Below are 21,723 nucleotides of genomic sequence, written 5' to 3' on the forward strand. Positions count from 1 at the left end.
TATATTTTCACTGTCTAAAACTAACCAATGTGTTATTTATTGAACTTCTTACTTGATTAGAAAAACATGATGAAACAGGGTGTCCCAAATAGCACCCTATTGCCTATATAGTTCACTACTTTAGACCAGGGCCCTATTCCCTATATAGTGCACTATTTTAGACCAGAGCCCTATTCCCTACATAGTACACTACTTTAGACCAGGGCCCTATTCCCTATATAGTGCACTACTTTAGACCAGGGCCCTATTCCCTATATAGTGCACTACTTTAGACCAGAGCCCTATTTCCTATATAGTGCACTACGTTAGACCAGAGTCCTATTCCCTACATTGTGCCGTGGGCTCTAGTCAGAAGTAGTGCACTATATAGGGAATAGAGTGCCATTTGGGATGCAGACCAACAAAATGCAGAACTTGATATGTTAATTAGTAAATTGCTTAGCTAGATTAAAATGCAACTGGAAATGCTCTTTCTATCGTAAGTAATGCAAACTAGCTGGTCACAGTGATTGTCCTTCTAAAGCAATACTGTAATTTTTGTCCTCATCTTAAATAATACACCAAAAACACCTGACTGAGACATGAGAAAACATTGTACTGTATGAAATGTCATTCCCACTGGGCATAGACGTAAACAACGTTGATTCAACCAGTGGGTTCCCAGTGGGTTAGGACGACCTCATCAAAACCTGCCTCCAGCCACCTCTGCATTTAAACGCTCTCTGCCTCAACTACTATAATGGCCTGATATGGGGATCTATAATGTTACTGTGTTTATTAGTTAACTACTATAATGGCCTGATATGAGGATCTATAATGTCACTGTGTTTATTAGTTAACTACTATAATGGCCTGATATGAGGATCTATAATGTCACTGTGTTTATTAGTTAACTACTATAATGGCCTGATATGGGGATCTATAATGTCACTGTGTTTATTAGTTAACTACTATAATGGCCTGATATGGGGATCTATAATGTGACTGTGTTTATTAGTTAACTACTATAATGGCCTGATATGGGGATCTATAATGTCACTGTGTTTATTAGTTAACTACTATAATGGCCTGATATGGGGATCTATAATGTTACTGTGTTTATTAGTTAACTACTATAATGGCCTGATATGGGGATCTATAATGTTACTGTGTTTATTAGTTAACTACTATAATGGCCTGATATGGGGATCTATAATGTCACTGTGTTTATTAGTTAACTACTATAATGGCCTGATATGGGGATCTATAATGTTACTGTGTTTATTAGTTAACTACTATAATGGCCTGATATGGGGATCTATAATGTTACTGTGTTTATTAGTTAACTACTATAATGGCCTGATATGGGGATCTATAATGTCACTGTGTTTATTAGTTAACTACTATAATGGCCTGATATGGGGATCTATAATGTTACTGTGTTTATTAGTTAACTACTATAATGGCCTGATATGGGGATCTATAATGTCACTGTGTTTATTAGTTAACTACTATAATGGCCTGATATGGGGATCTATAATGTTACTGTGTTTATTAGTTAACTACTATAATGGCCTGATATGGGGATCTATAATGTTACTGTGTTTATTAGTTAACTACTATAATGGCCTGATATGGGGATCTATAATGTTACTGTGTTTATTAGTTAACTACTATAATGGCCTGATATGGGGATCTATAATGTTACTGTGTTTATTAGTTAACTACTATAATGGCCTGATATGGGGATCTATAATGTCACTGTGTTTATTAGTTAACTACTATAATGGCCTGATATGGGGATCTATAATGTTACTGTGTTTATTAGTTAACTACTATAATGGCCTGATATGGGGATCTATAATGTTACTGTGTTTATTAGTTAACTACTATAATGGCCTGATATGGGGATCTATAATGTTACTGTGTTTATTAGTTAACTACTATAATGGCCTGATATGGGGATCTATAATGTTACTGTGTTTATTAGTTAACTACTATAATGGCCTGATATGGGGATCTATAATGTCACTGTGTTTATTAGTTAACTACTATAATGGCCTGATATGGGGATCTGTAATGTTGTCTCTAAAGGAAACACTGTAGATTGTTGAACACCGTAGCCGCTAAGACTACTCTGACCTCACTTACTGGACTGGCGTCCCAAATGGCACCCTACTCCCTTTATAGTGCACTACTATTCCTTTTGGGTCTAAAGTAGTGTACTATATATGGAATAGGGTGCCATTTGGGATGCAGGCCCAGGAGACAATGTAAAGACAACACATTGTCAATGTAAAGACAACACATTGTCAACGTAAAGACAACACATTGTCAATGTAAAGACAACACATTGTCAACGTAAAGACAACACTTTGTCAACGTAAAGACAACACATTGTCAATGTAAAGACAACACATTGTCAACGTAAAGACAACACTTTGTCAACGTAAAGACAACACATTGTCAATGTAAAGACAACACATTGTCAACGTAAAGACAACACATTGTCAACGTAAAGACAACACATTGTCAATGTAAAGACAACACATTGTCAACGTAAAGACAACACTTTGTCAACGTAAAGACAACACTTTGTCAACGTAAAGACAACACATTGTCAATGTAAAGACAACACATTGTCAACGTAAAGACAACACATTGTCAATGTAAAGACAACACATTGTCAATGTAAAGACAACACTTTGTCAACGTAAAGACAACACTTTGTCAACGTAAAGACAATACTTTGTCAACGTAATGTAGGTCTGTTTGATGGGCCGGTGGCCCACTGCAGATGTGTAACACTGACAGAAGCCCTCCAGTTTAACTAAGGGACGTAAACTCCAGTTTAACTAAGGGACGTAAACTCCAGTTTAACTAAGGGACGTAAACTCCAGTTTAACTAAGGGACGTAAACTCCAGTTTAACTAAGGGACGTAAACTCCAGTTTAACTAAGGGACGTAAACTCCAGTTTAACTAATGGACGTAAACTCCAGTTTAACTAAGGGACGTAAACTCCAGTTTAACTAAGGGACGTAAACTCCAGTTTAACTAAGGGACGTAAACTCCAGTTTAACTAAGGGACGTAAACTCCAGTTTAACTAAGGGACGTAAACTCCAGTTTAACTAAGGGTGTTATGGTGCGTGAATGAGGACCCAAAAGCGAATTAACAAACAGAGTACTTTAATGACGAACATACGTGGGCTCAGATGGACAGGTAGATTCCGACAGGACAGGACAAGGTTGCAGCACACACGATGATAGTCTGGTTCAGGCATGAGACACACAAACAAACAAACAAGAATCCGACAAGGACAGGAGCAGAAACAGAGACAGATATAGGGACCTAATCAGAGGGAAAAAGGGAACAGGTGGGGAACGGGGTGACGAGGTAGTTAGGAGGAGACAGGGCACAGCTGGGGAAAAGAGGGGGAGAAAAGGTAACATAACAACGACCAGCAGAGGGAGACAGGGTGAAGGGAAAGGACAGAGACAAGACAACATGACAGTACATGACAGTACCCCCCCACTCACCGAGCGCCTCCTGGCGCACTCGAGGAGGAAACCTGGCGGCAACGGAGGAAATCATCAATCAGCGCACGGTCCAGCACGTCCCGAGAGGGAACCCAACTCCTCTCCTCAGGACCGTACCCCTCCCAGTCAACTAGGTACTGATGACCACGGCCCCGAGGACGCATGTCCAAGATTTTACGGACCCTGTAGATAGGTGCGCCCTCGACAAGGATGGGGGGGGGGGGGGGAAGACGAGCGGGGGCGCGAAGAGCGGGCTTAACACAGGAGACATGGAAGACCGGGTGGACGCGACGAAGATATCGCGGAAGAAGAAGTCGCACTGCGACAGGATTAATGACCTGAGAGATACGGAATGGACCAATGAACCGCGGGGTCAACTTGCGAGAAGCCGTCTTAAGGGGAAGGTTCTGAGTGGAGAGCCAAACTCTCTGACCGCGACAATATCTAGGGCTCTTCGTTCTACGCTTATTAGCAGCTCTCACAGTCTGCGCCCTATAACGGCAAAGTGCAGACCTGACCCTCTTCCAGGTGCGCTCGCAACGTTGGACAAAAGCCTGAGCGGAGGGGACGCTGGACTCGGCGAACTGAGATGAGAACAACGGAGGCTGGTACCCGAGGCTACTCTGAAAAGGAGATAGCCCGGTCGCAGACGAAGGAAGCGAGTTGTGGGCGTATTCTGCCCAGGGGAGCTGTTCTGACCAAGACGCAGGGTTGCGAAAAGAAAGACTGCGTAAGATGCGACCAATAGTCTGATTGGCCCGTTCTGCTTGACCGTTAGACTGGGGGTGAAAGCCGGAAGAGAGACTGACGGAAGCCCCAATCAAACGGCAAAACTCCCTCCAAAATTGAGACGTGAATTGCGGACCTCTGTCCGAAACGACGTCTGACGGAAGGCCATGAATTCTGAAAACATTCTCGATGATGATTTGTGCCGTCTCTTTAGCAGAAGGAAGCTTAGCAAGGGGAATGAAATGAGCCGCCTTAGAGAACCTATCGACAACCGTAAGAATAACAGTCTTCCCCGCTGACGAAGGCAGTCCGGTGACAAAATCTAAGGCGATGTGAGACCACGGTCGAGAGGGAATAGGAAGCGGCCTGAGACGGCCGGCAGGAGGAGAGTTACCGGACTTAGTCTGCGCGCAGACCGAACAAGCAGCCACGAAACGACGCGTGTCATGCTCCCGGGTGGGCCACCAGAAACGCTGGCGAATGGAAGCAAGCGTACCCCGAACGCCAGGGTGGCCGGCTAACTTGGCAGAGTGAGCCCACTGAAGAACGGCCAGACGAGTAGGAACGGGAACGAAAAGAAGGTTCCTAGGACAAGCGCGCGGCGACGGAGTTTGAGTGAGTGCTTGCTTTACCTGCCTCTCAATTCCCCAGACAGTCAACCCGACAACACGCCCCTCAGGGAGAATCCCCTCGGGATCAGTGGAGGCTACTGAAGAACTGAAGAGACGAGACAAAGCATCAGGCTTGGTGTTCTTAGAGCCCGGACGATAAGAAATCACGAACTCGAAACGAGCGAAAAACAGCGCCCAACGCGCCTGACGCGCATTAAGTCGTTTGGCAGAACGGATGTACTCAAGGTTCCTATGGTCAGTCCAAACGACAAAAGGAACGGTCGCCCCCTCCAACCACTGTCGCCATTCGCCTAGGGCTAACCGGATGGCGAGCAGTTCGCGGTTACCCACATCATAGTTACGTTCCGACGGCGACAGGCGATGAGAAAAATACGCGCATGGGTGGACCTTGTCGTCAGAGAGGGAGCGCTGAGAAAGGATGGCTCCCACTCCCACCTCTGACGCGTCAACCTCGACAACGAACTGTCTAGAGACGTCAGGTGTAACAAGGATAGGAGCGGATGTAAAACGATTCTTGAGGAGATCAAAAGCTCCCTGGGCGGAAACGGACCACTTAAAGCACGTCTTGACAGAAGTAAGGGCTGTGAGAGGAGCTGCCACCTGACCGAAATTACGGATGAAACGACGATAGAAGTTCGCGAAGCCGAGAAAGCGCTGCAGCTCGACGCGTGACTTAGGGACGGGCCAATCAATGACAGCTTGGACCTTAGCGGGATCCATCTTAATGCCTTCAGCGGAAATAACAGAACCGAGAAATGTGACGGAGGAGGCATGAAAAGTGCACTTCTCAGCCTTCACGAAAAGACAATTCTCTAAAAGGCGCTGGAGGACACGTCGAACGTGCTGAACATGAACCTGTAGTGACGGTGAAAAAATCAGGATATCGTCAAGGTAAACGAAAACAAAGATGTTCAGCATGTCTCTCAGGACATCATTGACTAAAGCCTGAAAGACAGCTGGAGCGTTAGCGAGGCCGAAAGGAAGAACCCGGTATTCAAAGTGCCCTAACGGAGTGTTAAACGCCGTCTTCCACTCGTCCCCCTCCCTGATGCGCACGAGATGGTAAGCGTTACGAAGGTCCAACTTAGTGAAAAACCTGGCTCCCTGCAGGATCTCGAAGGCTGAAGACATAAGAGGAAGCGGATAACGATTCTTCACTGTTATGTCATTCAGCCCTCGATAATCTATGCAGGGGCGCAGAGACCCGTCCTTCTTCTTGACAAAAAAAAACCCCGCTCCGGCGGGAGAGGAGGAGGGGACTATGGTACCGGCGTCAAGAGCTACAGACAAATAATCTTCGAGAGCCTTACGTTCGGGAGCCGACAGAGAGTATAGTCTACCCCGGGGGGGGGTGGTTCCCGGAAGGAGATCAATACTACAATCATACGACCGGTGTGGAGGAAGAGAGGTGGCCCTGGACCGACTGAACACCGTGCGCAGATCGTGATATTCCTCCGGCACCCCTGTCAAATCACCAGGCTCCTCCTGTGAAGAAGAGACAGAGGAAACAGGAGGGATAGCAGACATTAAACATTTCACATGACAAGAGACGTTCCAGGAGAGGATAGAATTACTAGACCAATTAATGGAAGGATTATGACAAACTAGCCAGGGATGGCCCAAAACAACAGGTGTAAAAGGTGAACGAAAAATTAAAAAAGAAATGGTTTCACTATGATTACCAGAAACAGTGAGGGTTAAAGGTAGCGTCTCACGCTGAATCCTGGGGAGAGGACTACCATCCAGGGCGAACAAGGCCGTGGGCTCCTTTAACTGTCTGAGAGGAATGTCATGTTCCCGAGCCCAGGTCTCGTCCATAAAACAGCCCTCCGCCCCAGAGTCTATTAAGGCACTGCAGGAAGCTGACGAACCGGTCCAGCGTAGATGGACCGACAAGGTAGTGCAGGATCTTGAAGGAGAGACAGGAGTAGTAGCGCTCACCAGTAGCCCTCCGCTTACTGACGAGCTCTGGCCTTTTACTGGACATGAAGTGGCAAAATGACCAGCGGAACCGCAATAGAGACAGAGGCGGTTGGTGATTCTCCGTTCCCTCTCCTTAGTCGAGATGCGGATACCTCCCAGCCGCATGGGCTCAGCACCCGAGCCGGCAGAGGAAGATGGTAGTGATGCGGAGAGGGAGGCGACGGAGAGCGCGAGCTCCTTTCCACGAGCTCGGTGACGAAGATCAACCCGTCGCTCAATGCGAATAGCGAGTTCAATCAAGGAATCCACGCTGGAAGGAACCTCCCGGGAGAGAATCTCATCCTTTACCTCTGCGCGGAAACCCTCCAGAAGACGAGCGAGCAAGGCCGGCTCGTTCCAGCCACTGGAGACAGCAAGAGTGCGAAACTCAATAGAGTAGTCTGTTATGGATCGATTGCCTTGACATAGGGAAGACAGGGCCCTGGAAGCCTCCTCCCCAAAAACAGATCGATCAAAAACCCGTATCATCTCCTCCTTAAAGTCTTGATACTGGTTAATACACTCAGCCCTTGCCTCCCAGATTGCCGTGCCCCACTCACGAGCCCGTCCAATAAGGAGAGATATGACGTAGGCGACACGAGCAGTGCTCCTGGAGTAAGTGTTGGGCTGGAGAGAAAACACAATATCACACTGGGTGAGGAACGAGCGGCATTCAGTGGGCTCCCCAGAGTAACACGGCGGGTTATTGATTCTGGGCTCCGGAGATTCGAAAGCCCTGGAAGTGGCCGGTGGATCGAGGCGGAGATGGTGAACCTGTTCTGTGAGGTTGGAGACTTGGGTGGCCAGGGTCTCAACGGCATGTCGAGCAGCAGACAATTCCTGCTTGTGTCTGCCTAGCATCGCTCCCTGGATCTCGACGGCTGAGTGGAGAGGATCCGAAGTCGCTGGGTCCATTCTTGTTCGGATTCTTCTGTTATGGTGCGTGAATGAGGACCCAAAAGCGAATTAACAAACAGAGTACTTTAATGACGAACATACGTGGGCTCAGATGGACAGGTAGATTCCGACAGGACAGGACAAGGTTGCAGCACACACGATGATAGTCTGGTTCAGGCATGAGACACACAAACAAACAAACAAGAATCCGACAAGGACAGGAGCAGAAACAGAGACAGATATAGGGACCTAATCAGAGGGAAAAAGGGAACAGGTGGGGAACGGGGTGACGAGGTAGTTAGGAGGAGACAGGGCACAGCTGGGGAAAAGAGGGGGAGAAAAGGTAACATAACAACGACCAGCAGAGGGAGACAGGGTGAAGGGAAAGGACAGAGACAAGACAACATGACAGTACATGACAAAGGGACGTAAACTCCAGTTTAAAGGGACGGGAGCTGCAGCTCCATTAAAGGGAGGGGAGCTGCAGCTCCATTAAAGGGACGGGAGCTGCAGCTCCATTAAAGGGACGGGAGCTGCAGCTCCATTAAAGGGACGGGAGCTGCAGCTCCATTAAAGGGAGGGGAGCTGCAGCTCCATTAAAGGGAGGGGAGCTGCAGCTCCATTAAAGGGAGGGGAGCTGCAGCTCCATTAAAGGGACGGGAGCTGCAGCTCCATTAAAGGGACGGGAGCTGCAGCTCCATTAAAGGGACGGGAGCTGCAGCTCCATTAAACGGATGGTGATTTCAGATGTACGTTGTAGCAATGTTGTACTGTTTAACTGTTCAAGAAGCACAATTTTTTCATTGTTACATTCGTTATGAATAAATTAAATGTGCTTAACATGTGATGCTGCGTGTGGACTCAAATTATTTCACACTGATTGTATTAAAAATAGGCTTTGTTGTGGCCCAATTGTAGTGCACTACTTAGGGAATAGGGTTCCATTGGGTGGACACATAAGTACAGTCAAAAACCAAATCAAATGTTATTGGTCACATACACATGGTTAGCAGATGTTATTGGTCACATACACATGGTTAGCAGATGTTATTGGTCACATACACATGGTTAGCAGATGTTATTGTTCACATACACATGGTTAGCCGATGTTATTGTTCACATACACATGGTTAGCAGATGTTATTGGTCACATACACATGGTTAGCAGATGTTATTGGTCACATACACATGGTTAGCAGATGTTATTGGTCACATACACATGGTTAGCAGATGTTATTGGTCACATACACATGGTTAGCAGATGTTATTGGTCACATACACATGGTTAGCAGATGTTATTGGTCACATACACATGGTTAGCAGATGTTAATGTGAGTGTAGCGAAATGCTTGTGCTTCTAGTTCCAACCGTGCAGTAATATCTAACAAATAATCTAACAATTTCACAACAACTACCTTATACACACAAGTGTAAAGTAATGAATAAGAATATGTACATATAAATATATGGATGAGTGATGGCCGAACGGCATAGGCAAGATGCAGTAGATGGTATCCAGTACAGTATATACTGTACATATGAGATGAGTAATGTAGGGTATGTAAATGTTATATAAAGTGGCATTGTTTAAAGTGACTAGTGATACATTTATTACATAATTTTTTGTATTATTAAAGTGGTTAGAGATTTGAGTCAGTATGTTGGCAGCAGTCACTCGATGTTAGTGATGGATGTTTAACGGTCTGATGGCCTTGAGATAGAAGCTGTCTAATGTCTAACCCCTGGCAAAATATCTAGATAATGGTGTGTTGCTAGGAAACTATTATCTTCATCTTTCAATAGAATTAGAATGACTAAATAATTGAATTCTATAATTCTATGGATTCTATAATCATAATGTGGCTAAGTGTTCACAATAAGTGACAGGTGTGTTCCGGAACCTTCAGGGACCATACTACTAGGAATGCACCTGTCCTCTCCTCAGATCACCCTGAAGCTTCAGCCTGGGCAGGTATCTATTAGCAGTGTTGAGAATGGAAGTCCAACTAGGTAAAGAGCTGAGCTGTCCTGTGTGTTTAGACGTCTTCAGTCCACCTGTTATAGAGTTGTGTTGTAGTCATAACTACTGCAAGAAGTGTATTCACCAGACCCTCATCGCCCAGAACTGCAACAAGCCCCAGGACAAGTTCATCTGCCCCATGTGTAGAAAGGTACAAGAAGCTGCTGTCTCTATTCTTCCAAATGGTACCATAGTTCCAGTATCGTGCACTAATATTGGTAAAAAAGTAATGCCATAATGTGTGTTGCCATAATGCCTGTTGTTGCCTACTCCAGTGTCCTCTGTAAACACATCCCCTTTCCTTGGCCATACGGTATCTGACAACTTATACATTTGGCCAAATCAAATCACCGTGTTGTAAGATATGATTCTAACCACACAACCTGTCTATTGTAGGTGAACATCTTACCTGACAAGGGACTCAACGGGTTGAAGAGGAACATGTTTGTTGAGAACGTCGTGGCGATATTGAAGGAAAGGACAGAGAGTAACGAGGCCAAGCAGCAAGCTCTGAAGGAATTCATGTGCCCTGATCATAATGAAATCATGAATCTGGTAGGTTTAGTGTTCACATTCATCCAAATGTCTCGTAAAGAGTAGGGGTGTTAACCCCGGTGGCCTGGCTAAATTCCCAATCTGGCCCTCATACCATCATGGCCATCTAATCATCCCGAGCTTATAATTGACTCATTCATTTCCCCTCTTCTCTCCTGTAACTATTCCCCAGGTTATTGCTGTAAATGAGAATGTGTTCTCAGTCAACACTAATTCCCTATATAATGCACTACATCTGACCAGGGCTCATAGGGCTCCATATAGGGAATAGTGTCATTTGGGACTATACCATATTTTCTATTGTATGAGAACACAATGCTCTGATCAAGACCATATAGGCTGCCTCTATATATACAGTACACTACATGGCCAAAAGTTTGCTCATTGAACATCTCATTACAAAATCATGGCCTTAATATGGAGTTGATCCCCCACTTTGCTGCAATAACAGCCTCCACTCTTCTGGGAAGGCTTTCCACTAGATGTTGGAACATTGCTGCTATAACAGCCTCCACTCTTCTGGGAAGGCTTTCCACTAGATGTTGGAACATTGCTGCAGGGACTTGCTTCCATTCAGCCACAAGAGCATTAGTACGGTTGGGCACTGATGTTGGGCGATTAGGCCTGACTCACAGTCGGCATTCCAATTCATCCCAAAGGTGTTCGATATGGTTAAGGTCAGGGCTCTGTGCAGGCCAGTCAAGTACTTCCACACCGATCTCGAAAAACCATTTCTGTATGGACCTTGCTTTGTGCATGGAGGCATTGTCATGCTGAAACAGGAAAGGGCCTTCCCCAAACCTTTGCCACAAAGTTGGAAGCACAGAATCGTCTACAATGTCATTGTATGCTGTAGCGGTAAGATTTCCCTTCCCTGGAACTAAGGGGCCCGAACCATGAAAAACAGCCCCAGATCATTATTCCTCCTCCACCAAACTTTACAGTTGTCACTATGCATTCGGGCAGGTAGCGTTCTATATATATACTACCTCTATATACCTCTATATAAAACACTACCTCTATATATATATATATATAAATAACATAACCTATATATATAACTCCTCTATATAAAACACTACCTCTATAAAACACTACCTCTATATAAAACACTACCTCTATAAAACACTACCTCTATATAAAACACTACCTCTATATAAAACACTACCTCTATATATATATATATATAATAACATAACCTATATATATAACACTACCTATATATAACAATACCTATATATAAACACTACCTATTTATATATAAAACACTACTAACTGTAAGTCACTCCGGATGAGAGCCGCTGATAAATGACTCAAATGTAAGTGTAAACTTTTGTTGTCTGGTTGTTTCCAGGTGTGTCTGCAGGATAACACGTTGATCTGCGCAGGATGTAAACTGTTTGGCCACCACAGCACCCATGCAGTGTCCAAGCTATTTGATGTGTACGAGCAGAGGAAGGAGGGCTTCGCCAAACAGATGAAGAGTCTGCTGGACAAACATGAAGCAAACAAAAAATGCATTGAGGTAGGTCTACCTGGATGGGGTAAATAACAAGACTGTAGTTGGGAGAAACGTATATGCATAGATTTTTTTATATGAGAATCCTGATTGTCGTCACGTTTACCTGTGACGATCTTGGTATATGAGATTATGGTAATTAACCGGGGGGAAACACTTGGCTTTTCCCTGCAACTTTATACTTTTATATTATACTATTATACTTCATTATTATCAGTAGCATTTCATTATTATTCGTTATTATCTCTAAATATTAGTCTAGTATACAAATGAAGAAATGTCAGATTGGAGAGGAATTCAGAAAATAAATACAGATTCCGATTTTGACAGAGTAAACCATTCACACCAAGTCCGATGGGTTTTTTCCCTCCACTTTTCCGAACTATTTGCATAAAGTCAGCAACTCTACTGCAGTTATTCTCTGTGGTAATATGGTTTTTAATGTGGCTAAGGAGGACGCAGTAACGAGAGAAAAATCCTATGCTACTGAAAATATTAGGATATAGACGATGCTTCGTTTCGTTCAGTTGCATCCCATTTCATATGATGTATTTTGTTATTACATTTGAAATTACAACAACAATAAAACATAGGACATCAATACACATTTTTCTCTGAAGAAACATAAAATAACATTGAAGTAACATTTTTAAAAACACTTCACATGAATTGAATTACAAAAGATTAAGTACCTAAAATTAAATAAAATCAGGGGTTAAAAATGTTTGTCACATGAGCCGTATACAACAGTGAAATGCTTACTTACAGGCCCTTAACCAACAATGCAGTTTTAAGAAAAAATAAGTGTTAAAGTAAAAAATAGATAAGTAATGCAAATAATCTGGGTAGCCATTTGATTGGCTGTTCAGGAGTCTTACATCTTGGGGGTAGAAGCTGTTAAGAAGCCTCTTGGACCTAGACTTGGTGCTACAGTACTGCTTGCTGTACTGTAGCAGAGAGAACAGTCTTTGACTAGGGTGGCTGGAGTCTTTGACCATTTTTAGGACCTTCCTCTGACACCGCCTGGTATTGAGGTCCTGGATGGCAGGAAGCTTGGCCCCAGTGATGTACTGGGCCGTACGCACTACCCTCTGAAGTGCCTTGCGGTCGGAGGTCGAGCAGTTGCCATACCAGGCAGTGATACAACCAATATGCTCTTGATGGTGCAGCTGTAGAACGTTTTGAGGATCTGAGGACCCATGCTAAACCTTTTCAGTCTCCTGAGGGGGAATAGGCTTTATCGTGCCTGTATTGGTGTGTTTGGACCATGATAGTTTGTTGGTGATGTGGACACCAACAAACTTTAAGCTCTCAACCTGCTCCACTACAGCCCCGTTGATGAGAATAGGGGGGTTCTCAGTCCTCCTTTTCCTGTAGTCCACAATCATTATCTCCTTTGTCTTGATCACGTTGAGGGAGAGGTTGTTGTCCTGGCACCACACGGCCAGGTCTCTGACCTCCTCCCTATAGGCTGTCTCATCATTGTCGGTGATCAGGCCTACCACTGTTGTGCCATCGGCAAACTTAATGATGGTGTTGGAGTCGTGCCTGGCCGTGCAGTCATGGGTGAACAGGGAGTACAGGAGGGGACTGAGCACACACCCCTGGGGAACACCGTGTTGAGGATCAGCGTGGCGGATGTATTGTTACCTACCTTTTACACCTGGTGGCAGCCCATCAGGAAGTCCAGGATCCAGTTGCAGAGGGAGATGTTTAGTCCCAGGATCCTTAGCTTAGTGATGAGCTTTGAGGGCCCTATGGTGTAGAATGCTGAGCTGTAGTCAATGAATAGCATTCTCACATAGGTGTTATTTTTGTCCAGGTGGGAAAGGGCAGTGTGGAGTGTAATAGAGATGGCATCATCTGTGGAAACCTGTGATAGTTGTAAGAATACAGTGGGTTTTTTTATTGATTAATTCTAGAGATTTTATTAAATATTGGATTTCAAGTAAAAATATATTGCATTTGGGGACAGATTTGTTTTTGTGTATATAAAATCTACCAGAGAGAATGAAGAGAATGAATTACTATTTCAGTAGTATTGTTTTCATTTGAATGTTTTTTAATTAATTAAATAAAACATGTAGATACTTAAATAGCTTCAAAATAATGTGATGTGATGTGATGTACACCGAGGAACTTAAAACTTACTACCCTCTCCACTACTGTCACATCGATGTGGATAGGGGGGTGTTCCCTCTGCTGTTTCCTGAAGTCCACAATCATCTCCTTAGTTTTGTTGACGTTGAGTGTGAGGTTATTTTCCTGACACCACACTCCGAGGGCCCTCACCTCCTCCCTGTAGGCCGCCTCGTCGTTGTTGGTAATCAAGCCACTGTAGTGTCGTCCGCAAACTTGATGATTGAGTTGGAGGCGTGCGTGGCCACGCAGTCGTGGGTGAACAGGGAGTACAGGAGAGGGCTCAGAACGCACGCTTGTGGGGCCCCAGTGTTGATGATCAGCTGGGTGGAGATGTTGTTACCTACCCTCACCACCCGGGGGTGACCCGTCAGGAAGTCCAGTACCCAGTTGCACAGGGCGGGGTCGAGACCCAGGGTCTCAAGCTTGATGACGAGTTTGGAGGGTATTATGGTGTTAAATGCTGAGCTGTAGTCGATGAACAGCATTCTCACATAGGTGTTCCTCTTGTCCAGATGGGTTAGGGCAGTGTGCAGTGTGGTTGAAATTGCATCGTCTGTGGACCTATTTGGGCGGTAAGCAAATTGGAGTGGGTCTAGGGTGTCAGGTAGGGTGGAGGTGATATGGTCCTTGACTAGTCTCTCAAAGCACTTCATGATGACGGAAGTGAGTGCTACGGTAGTCGTTTAGCTCAGTTACCTTAGCTTTCTTGGGAACAGGAACAATGGTGGCCCTCTTGAAGCATGTGGGAACAACAGACTGGGATAGGGATTGATTGAATATGTCCGTAAACACACCGGCCAGCTGGTCTGCCCATGCTCTGAGGATGTGGCTGAGGATGCCGTCTGGGCCTGTAGCCTTGCAAAGGTTAACACATTTAAATGTTTTACTCACCTCGGCTGCAGTGAAGGAGAGACCGCATGTTTTGGTTGCGGGCCGTGTCAGTGGCACTGTATTGTCCTCAAAGCGGGCAAAAAAGTTATTTAGTCTGCCTGGGAGCAGGACATCCTGGTCCGTGACTGGGCAGGTTTTCTTTTTGTAATCCGGGATTGACTGTAGTCCCTGCCACATACAGTGCCTTGCGAAAGTATTCGGCCCCCTTGAACTTTGCGACCTATTGCCACATTTCAGGCTTCAAACATAAAGATATAAAACTGTATTTTTTTGTGAAGAATCAACAACAAGTGGGACACAATCATGAAGTGGAACGACATTTATTGGATATTTCAAACTTTTTTAACAAATCAAAAACTGAAAAATTGGGCGTGCAAAATTATTCAGCCCCCTTAAGTTAATACTTTGTAGCGCCACCTTTTGCTGCGATTACAGCTGTAAGTCGCTTGGGGTATGTCTCTATCAGTTTTGCACATCGAGAGACTGAAATGTTTTCCCATTCCTCCTTGCAAAACAGCTCGAGCTCAGTGAGGTTGGATGGAGAGCATTTGTGAACAGCAGTTTTCAGTTCTTTCCACAGATTCTCGATTGGATTCAGGTCTGGACTTTGACTTGGCCATTCTAACACCTGGATATGTTTATTTTTGAACCATTCCATTGTAGATTTTGCTTTATGTTTTGGATCATTGTCTTGTTGGAAGACAAATCTCCGTCCCAGTCTCAGGTCTTTTGCAGACTCCATCAGGTTCTTCCAGAATGGTCCTATATTTGGCTCCATCCATCTTCCCATCAATTTTAACCATCTTCCCTGTCCCTGCTGAAGAAAAGCAGGCCCAAACCATGATGCTGCCACCACCATGTTTGACAGTGGGGATGGTGTGTTCAGAGTGATGAGCTGTGTTGCTTTTACGCCAAACATAACGTTTTGCATTGTTGCCAAAAAGTTCAATTTTGGTTTCATCTGACCAGAGCACCTTCTTCCACATGTTTAGTGTGTCTCCCAGGTGGATTGTGGCAAACTTTAAACGACACTTTTTATGGATATCTTTAAGAAATGGCTTTCTTCTTGCCACTCTTCCATAAAGGCCAGATTTGTACAATATACGACTGATTGTTGTCCTATGGACAGAGTCTCCCACCTCAGCTGTAGATCTCTGCAGTTCATCTAGAGTGATCATGGGCCTCTTGGCTGCATCTCTGATCAGTCTTCTCCTTGTATGAGCTGAAAGTTTAGAGGGACGGCCAGGTCTTGGTAGATTTGCAGTGGTCTGATACACCTTCCATTTCAATATTATCGCTTGCACAGTGCTCCTTAGGATGTTTAAAGCTTGGGAAATATTTTTGTATCCAAATCCGGCTTTAAACTTCTTCACAACAGTATCTCGGACCTGCCTGCTGTGTTCCTTGTTCTTCATGATGCTCTCTGCGCTTTTAACGGACCTCTGAGACTATCACAGTGCAGGTGCATTTATACGGAGACTTGATTAGACACAGGTGGATTGTATTTATCATCATTAGTCATTTAGGTCAACATTGGATAATTCAGAGATCCTCACTGAACTGAAGGGGCTGAATAATTTTGCACGCCCAATTTTTCAGTTTTTGATTTGTTAAAAAGGTTTGAAATATCCAAAAAATTTCGTTCCACTTCATGATTGTGTCCCACTTGTTGTTGATTCTTCACAAAAAAATACAGTTTTATATCTTTATGTTTGAAGCCTGAAATGTGGCAAAAGGTCGCAAAGTTCAAGGGGGCCGAATACTTTCGCAAGGCACTGTACCTCTTGTGTCTGAGCCGCTGAATTGCGACTCTACTTTGTCTCTATACTGACGCTTAGCTTGTTTGATTGCCTTGCGGAGGGAATAGCTACATGTTTCCGGTCACCTTGCCCTGATTAAAAGCAGTGGTTCGTGCTTTCAGTTTCATTGTAAATGCTGCCATCAATCCACGGTTTCTGGTTTGTGAATGTTTTAATCGTTGCTATGGGAACGACATCTTCAACGCACGTTCTAATGAACTCGCTCACCAAATCAGCGTATTCGTCAATGTTGTTGTCTGACGTAATACGAAACATATCCCAGTCCACGTGATGGAAGCAGTCTTGGAGCGTGGAATCAAATTGGTCGGACCAGCGTTGAACAGACCGGGAGCTTCTTGTTTTAGCTTCTGTCTGTAGGCAGGGAGCAACAAAATGTAGTCGTGGTCAGTTTTTCCGAAAGGAGGGCAGGGGAGAGCCTTATATGCGTTGCGGAAGTTAGAATAGCAATGATCCAAGGTTTTACCAGCCCTGGTTGCGCAATCGATATGCTGATACAATTTAGGGAGTCTTGTTTTCAGATTAGCCTTGGTACTTCCTGTATATAGCCTCATTACTACCTGGTACGTCCTGTATATAGCCTCATTACTACCTGGTACTTCCTGTATATAGCCTCATTACTACCTGCTACTTCCTGTATATAGCCTCATTACTACCTGCTACTTCCTGTATATAGCCTCATTACTACCTGCTACTTCCTGTATATAGCCTCATTACTACCTGGTACGTCCTGTATATAGCCTCATTACTACCTGGTACTTCCTGTATATAGCCTCATTACTACCTGGTACTTCCTGTATATAGGCTCATTACTACCTGGTACTTCCTGTATCTAGCCTCATTACTACCTGCTACTTCCTGTATATAGCCTCATTACTACCTGGTACGTCCTGTATATGGTCTCATTACTACCTGGTACGTCCTGTATATAGTCTCATTACTACCTGGTACGTCCTGTATATAGCCTCATTACTACCTGGTACGTCCTGTATATAGCCTCATTACTACCTGGTACGTCCTGTATATAGTCTCATTACTACCTGGTACGTCCTGTATATAGCCTCATTACTACCTGGTACTTCCTGTATATTGTCTCATTACTACCTGGTACTTCCTGTATATAGTCTCATTACTACCTGGTACGTCCTGTGTATAGCCTCATTATAGCCTCATTACTACCTGGTACGTCCTGTATATAGCCTCATTACCACCTGGCACGGCCTGTATATAGTCTCATTACTACCTGGTACTTCCTGTATATAGTCTCATTACTACCTGGTACTTCCTGTATATAATCTCATTACTACCTGGTACGTCCTGTATATAGCCTCATTACCACCTGGCATGGCCTGTATATAGTCTCATTACTACCTGGTACTTCCTGTATATAGTCTCATTACTACCCGGTACTTCCTGTATATAATCTCATTACTACCTGGTACTTCCTGTATATAGCCTCATTACTACCCAGTACGTCCTGTATATAGTCTCATTACTACCTGGTACGTCCTGTATATAGCCTCATTACTACCTGGTACTTCCTGTATATTGTCTCATTACTACCTGGTACGTCCTGTATATAGTCTCATTACTACCTGGTACGTCCTGTATATAGCCTCATTATAGCCTCATTACTACCTGGTACGTCCTGTATATAGTCTCATTACTACCTGGTACGTCCTGTATATAGTCTCATTACTACCTGGTACTTCCTGTATATAGTCTCATTACTACCTGGTACGTCCTGTATATAGTCTCATTACTACCTGGTACTTCCTGTATATAGTCTCATTACTACCTGGTACGTCCTGTATATAGTCTCATTACTACCTGGTACTTCCTGTATATAGCCTCATTACTACCTGGTTCTTCCTGTATATAGTCTCATTACTACCTTGTACTTCCTGTATATAGTCTCATTACTACCTGGTACTTCCTATATATAGCCTCATTACTACCTGGTACGTCCTGTATATAGCCTCATTACTACCTGTATATAGTCTCATTACTACCTGGTACTTCCTGTATATAGTCTCATTACTACCTGGTACTTCCTGTATATAGCCTCATTACTACCTGGTACTTCCTGTATATAGCCTCATTACTACCTGGTACATCCTGTATATAGCCTCATTACTACCTGGTACTTCCTACTTTCAATGTACTTTGTATCATTTACTCAAGTGTTTATTTTATTTAGTCATTTTCCTGTCTGCATTTGTAATCCTCATTACTACCTGGTACTTCCTGTATATAGTCTCATTACTACCCAGTACGTCCTGTATATAGTCTCATTACTACCTGGTACGTCCTGTATATAGCCTCATTACTACCTGGTACTTCCTGTATATTGTCTCATTACTACCTGGTACGTCCTGTATATAGTCTCATTACTACCTGGTACGTCCTGTATATAGCCTCATTATAGCCTCATTACTACCTGGTACGTCCTGTATATAGTCTCATTACTACCTGGTACGTCCTGTATATAGTCTCATTACTACCTGGTACTTCCTGTATATAGTCTCATTACTACCTGGTACGTCCTGTATATAGTCTCATTACTACCTGGTACTTCCTGTATATAGTCTCATTACTACCTGGTACGTCCTGTATATAGTCTCATTACTACCTGGTACTTCCTGTATATAGCCTCATTACTACCTGGTTCTTCCTGTATATAGTCTCATTACTACCTTGTACTTCCTGTATATAGTCTCATTACTACCTGGTACTTCCTATATATAGCCTCATTACTACCTGGTACGTCCTGTATATAGCCTCATTACTACCTGTATATAGTCTCATTACTACCTGGTACTTCCTGTATATAGTCTCATTACTACCTGGTACTTCCTGTATATAGCCTCATTACTACCTGGTACTTCCTGTATATAGCCTCATTACTACCTGGTACATCCTGTATATAGCCTCATTACTACCTGGTACTTCCTACTTTCAATGTACTTTGTATCATTTACTCAAGTGTTTATTTTATTTAGTCATTTTCCTGTCTGCATTTGTAATCCTCATTACTACCTGGTACTTCCTGTATATAGTCTCATTAATACCTGGTACTTCCTGTATATAGTTGTTTATTTTATTGTTTTACTATTTCCTTTTTTTGTGCAAATTGTTCTTACTTTTCAACTCTGCATTGTTGGTTAAGGGCTCGTTAGTAAGCATTTCACGGTAAAGTCTACACCTGTTGTATTTGACGCATGTGACAAAATTGGATTGGATTTAATAGATTACTTCAAACAGAAATGGATCGTATCAGGGTCGTAGAAATCAGGTGGAAGAAAATTAAATCATTTTCCGTTCCGAAACGTTTTGCTACGGTGTGCACTAATGAATACGACCCAGTGTAAATCAGAGATTAGCAGACAGTCCTCTCTGTGTTACTCTGTAGGGTTTGGTTGGCCAGAAGCAGGACCTCCTCTCGTCCTCTAAGGACATTGAGGCTTTCCTGAAGAAGCTGGGGGACAGTCTGATCTGGGAGATCCAGAGGAAGGTGAGCCACATGGTCACGAAGGTCCACACGGAGTGCTCCATGAGGTGCCGTTGCCTCCAGGATGGCATGGACGAGCTCAGCGCTCCCCAGAAGGTGAGGATGAAAACAAGTTCATTACAGGGATATTTGAGTTATTCGGATCCTACAGTACCAGTCAAAAGTTTGGAAACATTTACTCATTCAAGGGTTTTTCTTTATTTTTACTATTTTCTACATTGTAAAATAATATTTAAGACATCAAAATTATGAAATAACACATATGGAATCATGTAGTAACCAATATATATTTGTGTTTACTGTATATAGTCTCATTACTCATTGGTTTAGTATCATGGAGTAACTACAATGTTGTTGATCCGTCCTCACTTTTCTCCTATAACAGCCATTAAACTCTGTTTTAAAGTCACCATTGGCCTCATGGTGAAGTCCCTGAGTGGTTTCCTTCCTCTCCGGCAACTGAGTTAGGAAGGACGCCTGTATCTTTGTAGTGCCTGGGTGAATTGATACACCATCCAAAGTGTAATTAATAACTTCACCATGCTCAAAGGCATATTCAATGTCTGCTTTTTTTATTGTTACCCATCTACCAATAGGTGCCCTTCTTTGTGAGGCATTGGAAAACCTCCCTGGTCTTTGTGGTTGAATCTATTTGAAATTCACTGCTCGACTGAGGGACCGTACAGATAATTGTATTTGTGGAGTACAGGGATGAGGTAGTCATTAAAAAATCAAGTTAAACACAATTATTGCACACAGAGTGAGTCCATGTGACTTGTTAAGCACGTTTTACTCCTGAACTTATTTAGCCTTGCAACAACAAAGGAGTTGAATACTTATTGCCTTTAATTTTTAATTAATTTGTAAAAATGTCTGAAAACATAATTCCACGTTGACATTATGGGGTATTGTGTGTAAGTCAGTGACACAACATTTTTAATTTAATCAATTTTAGTATTCACACCCATTTACCTTTTCCACATTTTGTTGTGTTAGTCTGAATTTAAAATGTATTAAATTAAACATTTTGTTGTGTTAGTCTGAATTTAACATGTATTAAATTAAACATTTTGTTGTGTTAGTCTGAATTTAACATGTATTAAATTAAACATTTTGTTGTGTTAGTCTGAATTTAACATGTATTAAATTAAACATTTTGTTGTGTTAGTCTGAATTTAACATGTATTAAATTAAACATTTTGTTGTGTTAGTCTGAATTTAACATGTATTAAATTAAACATTTTGTTGTGTTAGTCTGAATTTAACATGTATTAAATTAAACATTTTGTTGTGTTAGTCTGAATTTAACATGTATTAAATTAAACATTTTGTTGTGTTAGTCTGAATTTAACATGTATTAAATTAAACATTTTGTTGTGTTAGTCTGAATTTAACATGTATTAAATTAAACATTTTGTTGTGTTAGTCTGAATTTAACATGTATTAAATTAAACATTTTGTTGTGTTAGTCTGAATTTAACATGTATTAAATTAAACATTTTGTTGTGTTAGTCTGAATTTAACATGTAT

The 21,723-nt window shown here is 43.0% G+C and overlaps 1 protein-coding gene across 1 annotated transcript; it reads left to right on the top strand.

Moving 5' to 3' along the window:
- The first annotated feature begins 8,937 nt into the window (after window positions 1-8,937).
- LOC110529066 (tripartite motif-containing protein 54) lies at window positions 8,938-21,246 on the top strand. The gene is made up of 4 exons (XM_021611208.3): window positions 8,938-9,909; window positions 10,155-10,313; window positions 11,668-11,838; window positions 20,095-21,246. The coding sequence occupies exons 1-4, from the start codon at window positions 9,733-9,735 to the stop codon at window positions 20,443-20,445; spliced, it is 858 nt and encodes a 285-aa protein (XP_021466883.2). The 5' UTR covers window positions 8,938-9,732; the 3' UTR covers window positions 20,446-21,246.
- The last annotated feature ends 477 nt before the right edge of the window (window positions 21,247-21,723 follow it).

This window comes from Oncorhynchus mykiss, chromosome 7, assembly GCF_057628025.1.
Source record: "Oncorhynchus mykiss isolate SJ-2025 chromosome 7, ASM5762802v1, whole genome shotgun sequence".
Lineage (NCBI taxonomy): Eukaryota > Metazoa > Chordata > Actinopteri > Salmoniformes > Salmonidae > Oncorhynchus > Oncorhynchus mykiss.

Excerpts from the sequence above, each read along its gene's own strand:
- LOC110529066 (XM_021611208.3), top strand. The coding sequence starts at position 9,733 with ATGGAAGTCCAACTAGGTAAAGAGCTGAGCTGTCCTGTGTGTTTAGAC. Across the intron at positions 9,910-10,154 it reads TCTGCCCCATGTGTAGAAAG|GTGAACATCTTACCTGACAA; the intron begins GTACAAGAAGCT and ends TGTCTATTGTAG. Across the intron at positions 11,839-20,094 it reads CAAACAAAAAATGCATTGAG|GGTTTGGTTGGCCAGAAGCA; the intron begins GTAGGTCTACCT and ends GTTACTCTGTAG.